The 11957-nt window shown below is 45.1% G+C and overlaps 1 protein-coding gene across 2 annotated transcripts; it reads left to right on the top strand.

Annotated features, from left to right (window-relative positions):
* The first annotated feature begins 189 nt into the window (after positions 1-189).
* Positions 190-10368, top strand: LOC124681946. Of its 2 annotated transcripts, XM_047216717.1 has the most exons (5): positions 190-1390; positions 2587-3120; positions 3208-3870; positions 6162-6806; positions 7949-10368. In XM_047216717.1, exons 1-5 carry the CDS (start codon positions 287-289, stop codon positions 9848-9850), a joined length of 4848 nt encoding a protein of 1615 aa, XP_047072673.1. In that variant the 5' UTR covers positions 190-286; the 3' UTR covers positions 9851-10368. The 2 variants fall into 2 exon arrangements, with proteins under 2 accessions (XP_047072673.1, XP_047072674.1); XM_047216718.1 differs by lacking the exon at positions 6162-6806.
* The last annotated feature ends 1589 nt before the right edge of the window (positions 10369-11957 follow it).

The raw sequence follows: 11957 nt of genomic DNA, 5'->3' as shown, positions 1-11957 counted from the left end.
TCACTACTAGTACAGTACTACGTGGGACCAACTTGATTTTTTTTTGTTTTGTTTGACAGGGAACCAACTTGAATTCGTCTACCTGTATTATTGGTCCAGCGACCTTAAGTCACCATCGGCACCAACCGCACGGATGCTCTCCCTCCCTGTTATAATAAACCTGTCCCCGGGCTGATGCCGAGTCTCAATTAAGCACCGGTAGCATCTTATCACTTGCCTCAACCTCACGACAACGCATCAAACACCATACCTCCTGTAGTGTAGAGAGCTTCTGGGAGCTCAAACAATGGCGGACTTCGCGCTTGGGCTGACCAAGATGGCGATGGAGGGGACAGTGAGCAGGGTGAAGTTGGCGATAGAGGAGGAGAAGAAGCTGAGGGTGAGGGTGCAGAACGACCTGGTGTTCATCACCGGTGAGTTCGAAATGATGCAATCCTTTCTCAAAGTCGCCAATGTGAAGGGTGCCCAAAATGAAGTGGTGAGGACCTGGGCGAGGCAGATCCGTGACCTCGCCTTTGACGTTGAGGACTGCGTCGAGTTTGTTGTCCACCTGGACAAGAAGACGTCCTTGGGGTGGCTGCGGCGCTTCGGGCTCATGGTGGTGTCCTGCGACGCGCCACCACTGCCCCTGGACAAAGCGGTCGACGATATAAAGGATATCAAGGCCAGGGTCGAGGATGTATGCCAGAGGAACGTGCGCTACAACCTCATCGTGGATTCTGGCTCCAACTCCACCAAACCCATGTCACTGGCTGAGCAGCCAGATCGGGCAAATACATGCCGATCAGCATTCTACATCCTAAGAGAGGTGTGGGAGGACATGGGGAAGTGTCGCAGCAACCGCATGGACGACCTTGAGAAGTTAATCAAGAGTCGAGACAGTGATCTTCAGGTGATCTCGGTTTGGGGAAGCGCAGGAACAGCTGATCTTGGGGTGGCGTCCATTCTCATGAAGGCATATAATGACCCAGAAATCTGCGAAAGATTCAATACCCGTGCCTGGGTCAAGTTGATGACTCCTTTTCAACCTGATGAGTTTATCAAGAGCATGCTGACTCAGGTTTGTGCGAGGTCTGGCGAATATAACTTAGGTGCAGAATTCCTAGCAAGGATGAAATCGGCATTGGATATGGAAGATGCTCAACTCAAGGCTAAACTCATGCGGCAATTGATGAGTGGGCTGAGGTACTTGGTCATCCTTGAACAGGTATCCACTGTGGTAGAATGGGATGTTATCAAATCGTACCTACCGGACAGTAACAACGGCAGCCGTGTAATCGTCTCAACAAATCAGTTACAGATTGCACTTCTCTGCACAGGGAAGCCATATCAAGTATCAGAGCTCACGCGGTTCTCTGATGATCAATCACTTTGTGCCTTCTCCAAGAAGGTAAGTCGGAGACAACATTAGATATACTACAATGAAAATTATTCACATAAGTACATGTTTTTTATTTCGTACTCTCCATACTGTTCCTTACGACGTTGATCTATATGTAAGGTTTAATTTAAATGTCCCAAATTAAAAAAAAAAATTATAAATTTGTCTTTGAACACTACGTATGTCAATAGTTATATAATCCTAACCATAAGAAAATCTTTCTGGAAAAGTATAGATCTTAATAGCTTTCTTTTTCTTCTCAAAATGGAGGATAACTACTTAATAGCAATGTGGTCTGAAGCACTAATTGTTACAAATATATAGTGCTTGCTCTTTAAATTTCCACATAATATTAGTGGGCTTGACTTCCATAGGCCAATACCGCCCTAAATAGATAGTAATAACTAGTCTGATACATTAACTATGTAAATGCATAATTTATCTTTTAATATCATGAAAAAAATATGAACTGAGCCATTACCTAGAGTGGATATATGAAATTTCAATTTTTTTTATCATGGCAATTGATTGAACTGAACAAAAAGTTAAACGAATAAAATGCCTTTTGACAATTGTGAATGAAATTAAATAATATCATGAAAATCGTGACTCATAAAACATGCATTTCACAATCTATTGACATATTCTACATCAAAATATGACACACATTTTTATATTGTTTGTTTCATCCGGGCACATATATATACTAGAGTGTGCATCATAGTATAAATTAGACCACCATCACTGATCACATACTGTGTGAGCGAATCCACAGAGCAATTAAAGGTATCCATGATGACTTTACCTAGTTGGGACCCTTCTGCCGTGTGGGGGAGTACTTGTGCACTGTTCCGTTTTTGGAGGCGTCGCTTTTGAAGAGCCTGAATTTCAAGTGTTGTCTTGGTGGTGGTTGTATTGTGTTGTTGCTCGGGCTAGAATACTGTAGCGAGACTTTTATTTCTTAGTTTCTTTTTCTCTTTTTTGGCTGTGTGAATCCGTAATGCCATTAGGGTAATGCGTTGTTGCAGAGGTTGGGTGTATTTGGTATCTCCTAATATTAATATATTCCCTTTATCGAAAAATGTTTCTTCTTCTTTTGTGTGCATGTGCCTTTTCTTTTTACATAGACAAATGTCCTTCAGATATGTATCTTGAATGCACAGCTAGCTGGAATCCAATTTCATAATTACGTTTCATACTTGCAGTCTGGGCGTGGTAGTGGAACACGTGAACTTATTTGGCAAATCAGATGTCGCGGTCTGACTTCCGTGTGGGGGAGTAATGGTGATATCAAATCAACTATCGTCCATAAAGTGTACACCAGCATAATGTACAAGTCCAAGCAATTTGAGGGAGTGGAATTTGAACGGCATAGCTGGGTTGATGTACCCGTTCCCTTCAATCTGGAGGTCTTCTCCCGGCGCTTACTTTTGAATTTTCGTTCGCAAGACCTCCAAGTCGACGAAATTGCAGCCGTTGGTATGATGAGAGACCCAGGCTTAACTGAAGAGTGTTGTAAATTCTTGCGTGAGAATGACTGCCTCGTCGTGATCAATGGTCTGCAGTCCACAAATGAATGGGACGTGATAAAGGATGCCTTCTTATCCAAGCCAATTAAAGGTTGTATCCTCGCCATTACGAATGAAGAAAGGGTGGCCGGACATTGTGTAGATAATGAAGATAGAGCTATCAGTATCAAAGATCTAGAAACAGACCCGGTGCTTCGTGCCTTGATAAAGGTATGCATATTTACTCACCCCAAACTAGAACCTTTCTATAGATCATACAAGGAACGATGCATAACGATCATGTGTCTTTACTTGCAGGGTTGTCAGTACTATGAAACTGAAGACAAGGAGGTTTCTCGCAGGGGGCGCTTTTTCTCTGTCAGAAGGGAAGAGGCACGTGACTGGTTCAAGAAGGAAACTAAACGTGTATTTAATCATTTTCTTTTAGAAAATCACGTCACCTCTGTGTGGGGGACTTCCTGTCCGCGGAAATCGGATATTGTCAGAAACAAATACTATGCTGAAATTCTTTCGTCTGAAGAATCATTGGAACGGGAGGATGAAGATGACCAGAGAACTCACAGACTTCAAGGAAGGAAATTCAGAATGTTTAGCTGGGTCTATGTGCAGCATCCATTCAATTTGATTAACTTCTCCCGGCGCTTGCTTTTAGATTTTCATTCAGATGATCTACAGTCCAAGAGATCTGCAGCAGTTGGTATTATGGAAGGCCAAGACCCAATTCAAGGGTGCTGTGAGTTTCTACGGAAATACAAATGCTTGGTTGTTGTTGATGGTCTGGGGTCCAGGGATGACTGGGACTCGATAAGAGATGCCTTCTTATCCGAACCTACGAAAGGATGGATCATTGTCATCACAAATAATGAAAATGTGGCCAAGTATGTTGTATCTGAGGAACAGCATGCTTTCAACGCCCAAGATCTAGAAGGGGAAACGGTGCGTTTTCACCCGTTGATAAAGGTATATATGCATGTTTATTCATGACATTATCTTCTACGAGTACTCTCTTTCTAGAGTCTGTTTACTAATTACTTTTCTTAACGTATGCGTACATTTATACTTTAGAAAAGACACAACGTGTTTGGTGTTGTTAGAGCATATGCAATAAGATGATGTCAGCCTTCCGTTAGAAAGAACACGTAAGAAGGACAGAAGTAACACAACACAGTTTTAAGAAATGTAACATATAGAATTTTTTTCTACGTCACAAAGATGACTGCGTTCTCCCAACTGAATGGTGATTCTTGTATTAGAAAACAAGCATTTTTTAGCCCAATTCGGTAAGCCCTCGTAGATGGTTCTTCCCTCACAGGGGGGCTTGTTAAATAAAGTGGAGTACTTCCCTCACAGGGGAGTACTTTTAATTTTTGTGAGGGAAGTGCTTCTAATTTTTGAAATATCTTTTAATTTTTATCAAGTTACATTTATTAATACAAAGGTGGTTCAGTGGTGTAGAAAAAATTCAAATCCATGAACATTTTTAAGAAACAAATGAACATATTTTAATTCCATAAAAGCACTTTATTTAACCATGTGAACTTTTTTTTAACCACATGAACAATTATTTAAAATATCGTGAACATTTTTCTTGACTATGAACAACCTTTTTGAAAATGTGACCATTTTTTTTCATGCCACGAACATTTTTTACTATCAAAATAGGAAAGAAAAAAGAAATAGAAGAATTTAAAAAGAAACCCCCGCCTAAACGGGCTGGCCTATGAAGCCACCGCTTTAGGTGGCGCGACCTACTAGTGCCGCACAGAGCGGTGTAGTATAGACTTTCCGCCCTCGTAGCTCAGCATGATAAGTCCTGAAGAAAGTCGATTACAACCCTTTCTTGAACCCTCGGGCATGCCCAGAAACAACTAAGCTGAACCTAAACCTACTGACAATACACCAGCTTCTCCCGCAGCAAAAGCACTTCACCAGCATTTGCATCATGACCTCATAAGCGAACAACATCATCCAGCCAGGATCCTTGTCCTTTCCAACAGTCAATACAGCTTTCCCCTTGCGATGGCTGAGAATGTCATTCATAGCCTTGGCTGCGCCTTCTCCATCAATAGCCAGATGTAGCATTTCCTCCTCGAGCTGACGGACTGGACCGCTAAGGGATATATTATGTCAATAAGCATATTGCTGGCAATGACACCGCTTCTTGTTCCTCCTGCCTGCTCCCGGGTTGGATCAGGATGGGCGCAGAGACAATGCACTACCCCACCCATGGCAACATTGGTTCTTGGAAGCGTCACATTCAGGCACCAGAAGGAGCCATCAAGGGGGTTTTGCCACCTCCCAGGTTCTGTCAAGACGGAAATTCCTTAGGCAAGTCCTTAGATCGAAGTGGTGCCCTGCCGAACATGCCGCCAACAGTTATTTACGGGGTAGTCTGCATATCTTGAAGTTCGCTCGGTTCCACTACTAGTGATGAAATCAGCAATGCGATGCTCGACGGGCCCCTGACCATGTTTCCCATCGCACATGCTACGAGACAGGCTCCATCCACATCGATAGTTGACCATGGAGAAAACGTCCCTGGCGAAAAGAACCCGAGTCACAATCCCCTCTCTCAATGAGCAGTTTCCCCACTGGCATGCTGATTCTATTTTTCAGTGGACATAAACAACTCCACAATGGTTTGGAGCATGAGCCCAAGATGCTCTCCACTCACTTCTCCGACGCCCTTCGACTGTGCTTGGTCTCGGTTCTGCAAGTCTTTGTCGCCGTCCTTCGCTCGCCATGCCAAGTCGCAATGACTGTCCTTTGTGGAGCTGACCCCCCTGGGGGTTCGGTTGCTAACCTCCCCCTCCCCTTTGTGTTTCTTTTTCTAGTTTGCTTTTTTATGTATTTTTATTGTCTTCTTCTCCCATGTATCCCCGTGTATCTCCCCACATCTGTTGTAAGAACATGGGCCTACCAGGCTACTTTCGTGGAATATAACAAGCGGTGGGGATCCCCCCCCCCCCGCCGTGAACCTCGAAAAAAAAAGTGGGAACGCCATTGTACCGGTTCATCCTCGTGACCCGCCGGCCGCACGACCAGCTGAGAAAGGCATCTCTAGATACGTGGTGAGGCTGGGCGCCATGGCGAGCCTCTGCCGGCCAGGGGCTCTTGAGTAGCTTATCCCCTCTCCCGTCTATAATTTTAGTTTTGGTAAACTTATTTAATGTGAAATTTTTCAAAAAAAACTCATGCCAGTCATTAAAGAAAGGAAAATAAACACAATTATGCCTGTTTCTGACATGCAGGGCAGTACTATCCGTGTACTCTCCAATAGAAGCGAAGAGGCGCGTGACTGGACCAACACATATAGACTTGTTGAGCATCAGGCGAAATCGGCTTTTGACCTTGGAAAACTTCTGGGCACGTGCGACGCTGTGATCTCCGTGTGGGGAATTGCTGGTGTTGGCAAATCAACTCTCGTCAGAAGCGTCTTCTGCCACGCAATGCTTGGTTTGCGGCAATCAGTCCAGACGGCCGACGGCCAAACTACCGACCTCTATGGTCGTCATGGATTTACAATGTACAGCTGGGTAGATGTGCCCCATCCGTTCAACTTGACGGATTTCTCTCGCCGCTTACTATTGGATTTCCATTCGGATGATATCCAAGCTAAGGAAGCTGCCGCTGTTGGCATTGTGCAAGGCCAAGACCCAATTCAAGTTTGTCGTAGGATTCTGCATGAACACAAATGCCTCGTCGTCATGGATGGCCTACGGTCCACAGATGACTGGGACTTGATAAAAGCCGCCTTCTTACCAGATAGTACGGAATCACGTATCATCGTCGTTACAAATGAGAAAAAAGTCACCATGCATTGTGTACACAAGGAAGCACAAGTAGTCAACGTCAAAGGTCTTAACTCGCACTCGGCCCTTAATCTCTTCAACAAGGTGTGTTTCCTCCTGACCATGCATTGGCCTGCTATACTTCATCCCAACCAGCAAGCTAATTTCATATGTTTTATGCATGCTAGTATATACACTTTTTGTTTCAAAAAATGTATATGCAATTTAAATAAGGGAAAGAAAAAGAACTAGCTAGTCATTCATCTTTTGCTTTGAAAGGCTAATGACCTGCTGCTAGAACTGCAGTTATTCTTTAAAAGTTATTTTTTGAGAAGTTAATTAGTGCAAACAGTACAAGAGTAGCAAGTAGTGGAATTTATTTATTTTGTTGCTGAACCATATGATATTATTATTTCCATTTTGTTAAGCATTCAAAATGAAGAACTTGCAATCTTATTTCATATGAATTATTTATGAATTTTATAAGTTTTGGGGGGTCTTCAGTACTGGGTTCCTGGCCCTTGAGTGAAAGGTGGATTCATCAGTGACCGCCACTATGTGGTCACCGTCAGTAAAGGGTCCTGTCGGTGGAGAGATAAAAACATTGTCAGGCTTTAGATGAAACTTGACCATCTATTAAAGTCTTGTCGGCAGTGTAATGGTACTATTTGTGTGGTTAATCTGGAGTTTTTCTTTTCATCAAAAACAATATCCTATATTAAAAAACTAAAAAAAATCTTGTGCATAGATCTCAACCACCGTCATCTATAGGCCCAGTGGCAAAAATTAAAGTTCGAGCTTAATGTTTGAATCAAAGTATACTGATTTACTTGTTTCCTAATGTGGACCTATATTATTTTATTTTACTCGACTAGATCTAAATAGGGGCCATGCAAGGAGTTTGGTTTGCTCGCTCGGCTGGGATATACTAGCTAACCTAGCCCAGTTCAGCTTTGCTTGCTAGTATGTCCAGCCTTGCCTTTGCTATGCGTTTGGTTTCAGGGATACCGGTTCTGGTTTCTCCACGACCAGAAAAGGACCTCTCATGGCACGTACATGCTTCGTCTCCCTTATGTTCCGTTCTATTATCCGTTTCCACCAGAAGCTCGCTTAATCCGTTTGCTCAATCCAAATCATGTTGCATTTCTTGGATAAAATTTTGGTGATGTAATGAAGATAACTGTAAGTGTAACAATTGTACTTAAGTGATCATTGTTCCCAACATTAACTGTTGTTCTGGATTTTAGATGGCTCAGGACTGCAAGGAATTGACTCCTACGGGTTCAGAGCATATCGTAGCCAAGTGTGGAGGGATTCTCAAAGTTATAGATGCTATTCGCAAACTCTTCGCCAAAGAAATAACTCCTTCAGGAGGCCAATCTGAGGGCATGTCTAGAGAAGCAAAAAAATTGTTGAATGATATAAATGGTGACTTTATGGGAACACTGGAGAAGGACCCAAAATTCCACAGTTTAAGGGGCTTATTTGCTTGGATGCAGTATTACTTCGATGCTTTATCCGATTCACTCAAGCCATGTATCTTTTATATGTCTGTTTTCCCTGCAAAGCACAACATCAGGCGGAGGCGTTTGCTGCGGCGGTGGATCGCAGAAGGTTACTCTCGGGACACATCCGATAAAGTAGCCGAGGAGAATGGGGAAAGGTTGTTCTCGGAGCTTGTCGACTTGAGCATAATCCAGCATCTAGAGACAAAATTGTTTTCAAGATCATATGAAGAAAAAGGGTCCAGTGTCTTGTGCCAAGTTAATGCTTTCTTCCATGAATACATCATCTCACGGCAAATGGAAGATAACCTTGTCTTTGCACTGGATGGGCATTGTAGCCTCAATTCGCAGCATGCAGGACAGCATCTCACCATAAGGAGCAGCTGGGACAGAGATGAGGTTGTATTCAGGGGAATAGATGTCTCACGGCTAAGGTCGCTGACGGTGTTTGGTGATTGGAAACCCTTCCTCATCTCTGAAAAGATGAGGTTGGTTCGGGTGCTGGATCTGGAGGAAGCAACCGATGTGGCATATGATGATCTTGAGCATATTGGGAAGCTACTGCCTCGCCTTAAGTTCCTCTCCCTGCGAGGACACAAGAAGATCAGCCTTCTACCAGAATCATTGTGTGGCCTGAGGCAGTTGCAGACTCTGGACGTCAGAGGCACCTCGGTAATCAAGCTGCCGCTGGGTATCTCAAAGCTACAGAAACTACAATACATTCGTGCCGGCACCATCTTGACAAAGGATGAAGGTGATGACACAGTTGCAACTTCACAAACAGCAGATGTGGACCAGATATCAACACCAGCTGAGGACACAGCCAGAGTCCAAGAAGCAGTATCAGATGGGGTCCGAACATCAACAACATCATCATGGAGCAGGCCACAGACTTTGGTATCCAGTTGGTTGTCCAAGTTCCAGAAACCCCGACATGATAGTGGAAGTGTTAAGGTTCCTGTAGGGATTGGAAGCCTGACGGCCTTGCATACTCTTGGTGTTGTCAATGTTGCAGCTGGGAAGGCCGCCCTCAAGGAGCTTAAGAACCTTACCCAATTGCGCAAGCTCGGGGTGTCCGGCATTTACCGAGAACACTGGCCGGACTTTTGTTCGGCCATCTCAGGTTATGCCCATCTGGAGTCCCTGTCAGTGCGAGTTGATGAGGATAAGGGTGGTCTCTTCGCTCGTTTCGGTGACATCTCTGAACCACCCAAGACCCTCAAGAGCCTTAAGGCGTACGGTCATGTCCAAATATCCCCAGTCTGGCTTCTTCAGCTTCAGAATATAAGAAAGGTCAATTTTGGGTTGAGCATATTAACACAACGGGATATAGAAGAACATGAGTTAGATAATTCACTAAGCATTGAAAATGGGTATCTGAACATGTTCCGGGTCCTCGAGATTGAGTGCACCTCGAGATTAGAGCTTAGTTTTGGGAAGCGACGTGATTGGGTCAAGGTGCTAAAGATCCAGTGCTCCAGTGGCTCGTCTTTGCAGATTTCTCTCCTAGAGAATCTAATTTGGCTCAAGGAAGTGTGGCTGGGCGGTTTCTACCACGATGATCTCAAGCAAGACTTGGAGCGCCAGCTTTCCAGCCATCCAAACGAGCCTGTTCTGAAGACGGAGGAACCACGCTCGTCCTGATCAACAGGTGCATGCCTTAGACTAGAAGCAATCTCCCAAATTAGAAGGCCATTTAACGCTACCATGCGAGTGTCCATGCGTTCGAAAATGTCCACCCCACCGCCGCCGGCCTCCCTTTCAGAGGAACATCGCCGCCGGCGGGAGGAGGCAGGAACCAGGTTTGGAGGCGATCGAGAGGGAGCAACTATTGTGCAGACTCATGATGCTCCATGGCCACATCTCTCGCCTCGGTGGGCTTCTTCCTCGCGGCTGCAGCTGAGGTCCTCTCGAGTCTTGGGCGCTTACATGATCAGGAGGCACGTACATGGAGGACGCCTGATGGAAAGTTCAAATCAAAACTTAGAAGGCCACTCTGCTTACACCTCCGTGGCACCGTTTTTTTATAGAGCAACGCCCAGGGCCGCTTGCAAGAGTTTTCTTGCACTAGCTTGTATGAGATATCCTACTGCCGAAAACATGTGCAGTGTAGCAAAAAATATATAGATTAGTGAACTTAAATGAAATTATATTGAAATTAAGAGCAGAGAAAAAATAGTATATTAAATAAATACGAAATAAATACAGAGCCGTCGCGGATAATCAGTGGAGGAACATGTTCGCGGAGGCCAGGGTAGTACACAAGGTGTCTCCTTGTTCTGACCATAGTCCGATTATTCTATACTGTGAGAAGGAAGAGGAGCCATTGCGGAGACCAAATAGAAGACAATATAAGGTCATGTGGGAGCGGGAAGCCAGCCTACCCGACCACATTTCAAATGCATGGGTTGAAGCTGGGCCTAAATCAAATTTGGGCCAAGTTCGTGCAGGCCTTGGAAAGGTCATGCAACACCTCCAAATGTGGAGCAAGAAGAAATTTGGCAGTGTGAAAGCCCAACTAGAAAAATCACGATCTAGACTGGAGGAACTTATGAGTATGAATGCTGACAGGGAAGAGATACGTCGAGTGACTGATAGCATGAATGAGCTTCTCTACAGGGAGGAGATGATGTGGTTGCAAAGATCAAGGATAGATTGGCTACGGGAGGGGGACCGAAACACGAAGTTCTTCCATAGTAAAGCTGTATGGCGCGCTCGAAAGAATAAGGTGAAGCAAATTATTGATGATAGTGGTGTTGTGCATACAGAGCAACAGAGCATGGGGAATCTTGTTTCTGATTATTTTCAGAACATTTTCACATCTGATCCATCCATTGACCCTACTCCGGTTCTTGAGTTGGTGGAATGTAAAGTAACGGAGGATATGAATAGCAAACTTTGTGCAGATTTTTCAGACAAAGAAATAGCTGATGCACTGTTTCAAATTGGACCCTTGAAAGCACCAGGGCCTGACGGCTTCCCAGCAAGGTTCTTCCAACGTAATTGGGGTCTGCTGAAGGAAGAAATTATCCCTGCAGTCAAGGCTTTCTTCACAACTGGTGTTATGCCCGCAGGTGTCAATGATGCTACGATTATTTTAATTCCCAAAGTTGACCATCCAAAGAAAGTGACGGACTTTAGACCAATAAGGCCTCCCGGGTCGCCCACGGCGACTCCGGAGGCGCCATCGCCGCCTCTAGCAGAGTCTCCACACACCACCAAGAAATCCCGCCGCCGCCGGAGGAAGCCGTCCGACGGTGGACGGCGGCGGCGAGGCGGACTCCGTTATTTTTTTACGGGCTCTAGCATCTCCTGCCGTGACTTCTTCCGGTCGGCGCATGCCTATGATCCGATCTGGCCGACAAGATCTGCACTTGGTCTCCCGGGAGTACACCATGCGGCATTGCCTTTCTTCCCCTGGACGCTAGATCCAATGGACCGATACCGTCCCGGGGAAACGTGGTGACGCGATCTTGGCATCTGCTTTGATCGGAAGCATGATGCGGATCTGGATTTAGCTGAAGACATCGGCGTGGAGTCGGGTTCCATGCCGCAAGCCAGCCAAGATGGATCTCTTGATCCTCGGCCGCCGGTGTGGTTGTTCCGTCCATGGTTTCTTCGGCCGGATTTTTCCGATGGAAGACCACCATGCCGGTCCTAGGGTTCCTCATGCGCCAAGACGAAGATCTTCCGGATGTTGATCTTCTTCATCGAGCCGGAGTGATGAGTTTCGGAATGCTCCGCCGGCGAA

The sequence above is a fragment of the Lolium rigidum genome, unplaced genomic scaffold (genome assembly GCF_022539505.1).
Source record: "Lolium rigidum isolate FL_2022 unplaced genomic scaffold, APGP_CSIRO_Lrig_0.1 contig_62135_1, whole genome shotgun sequence".
Classification (NCBI taxonomy): Eukaryota; Viridiplantae; Streptophyta; class Magnoliopsida; order Poales; family Poaceae; genus Lolium; species Lolium rigidum.
Note: the sequence above shows the minus strand (reverse complement) of the source record. Positions and strands in the feature narration are given on the sequence as shown.

Excerpts from the sequence above, each read along its gene's own strand:
- LOC124681946 (XM_047216717.1), top strand. The coding sequence starts at position 287 with ATGGCGGACTTCGCGCTTGGGCTGACCAAGATGGCGATGGAGGGGACA. Across the intron at positions 3,121-3,207 it reads TGCTTCGTGCCTTGATAAAG|GGTTGTCAGTACTATGAAAC; the intron begins GTATGCATATTT and ends CTTTACTTGCAG. Across the intron at positions 3,871-6,161 it reads GTTTTCACCCGTTGATAAAG|GGCAGTACTATCCGTGTACT; the intron begins GTATATATGCAT and ends TCTGACATGCAG.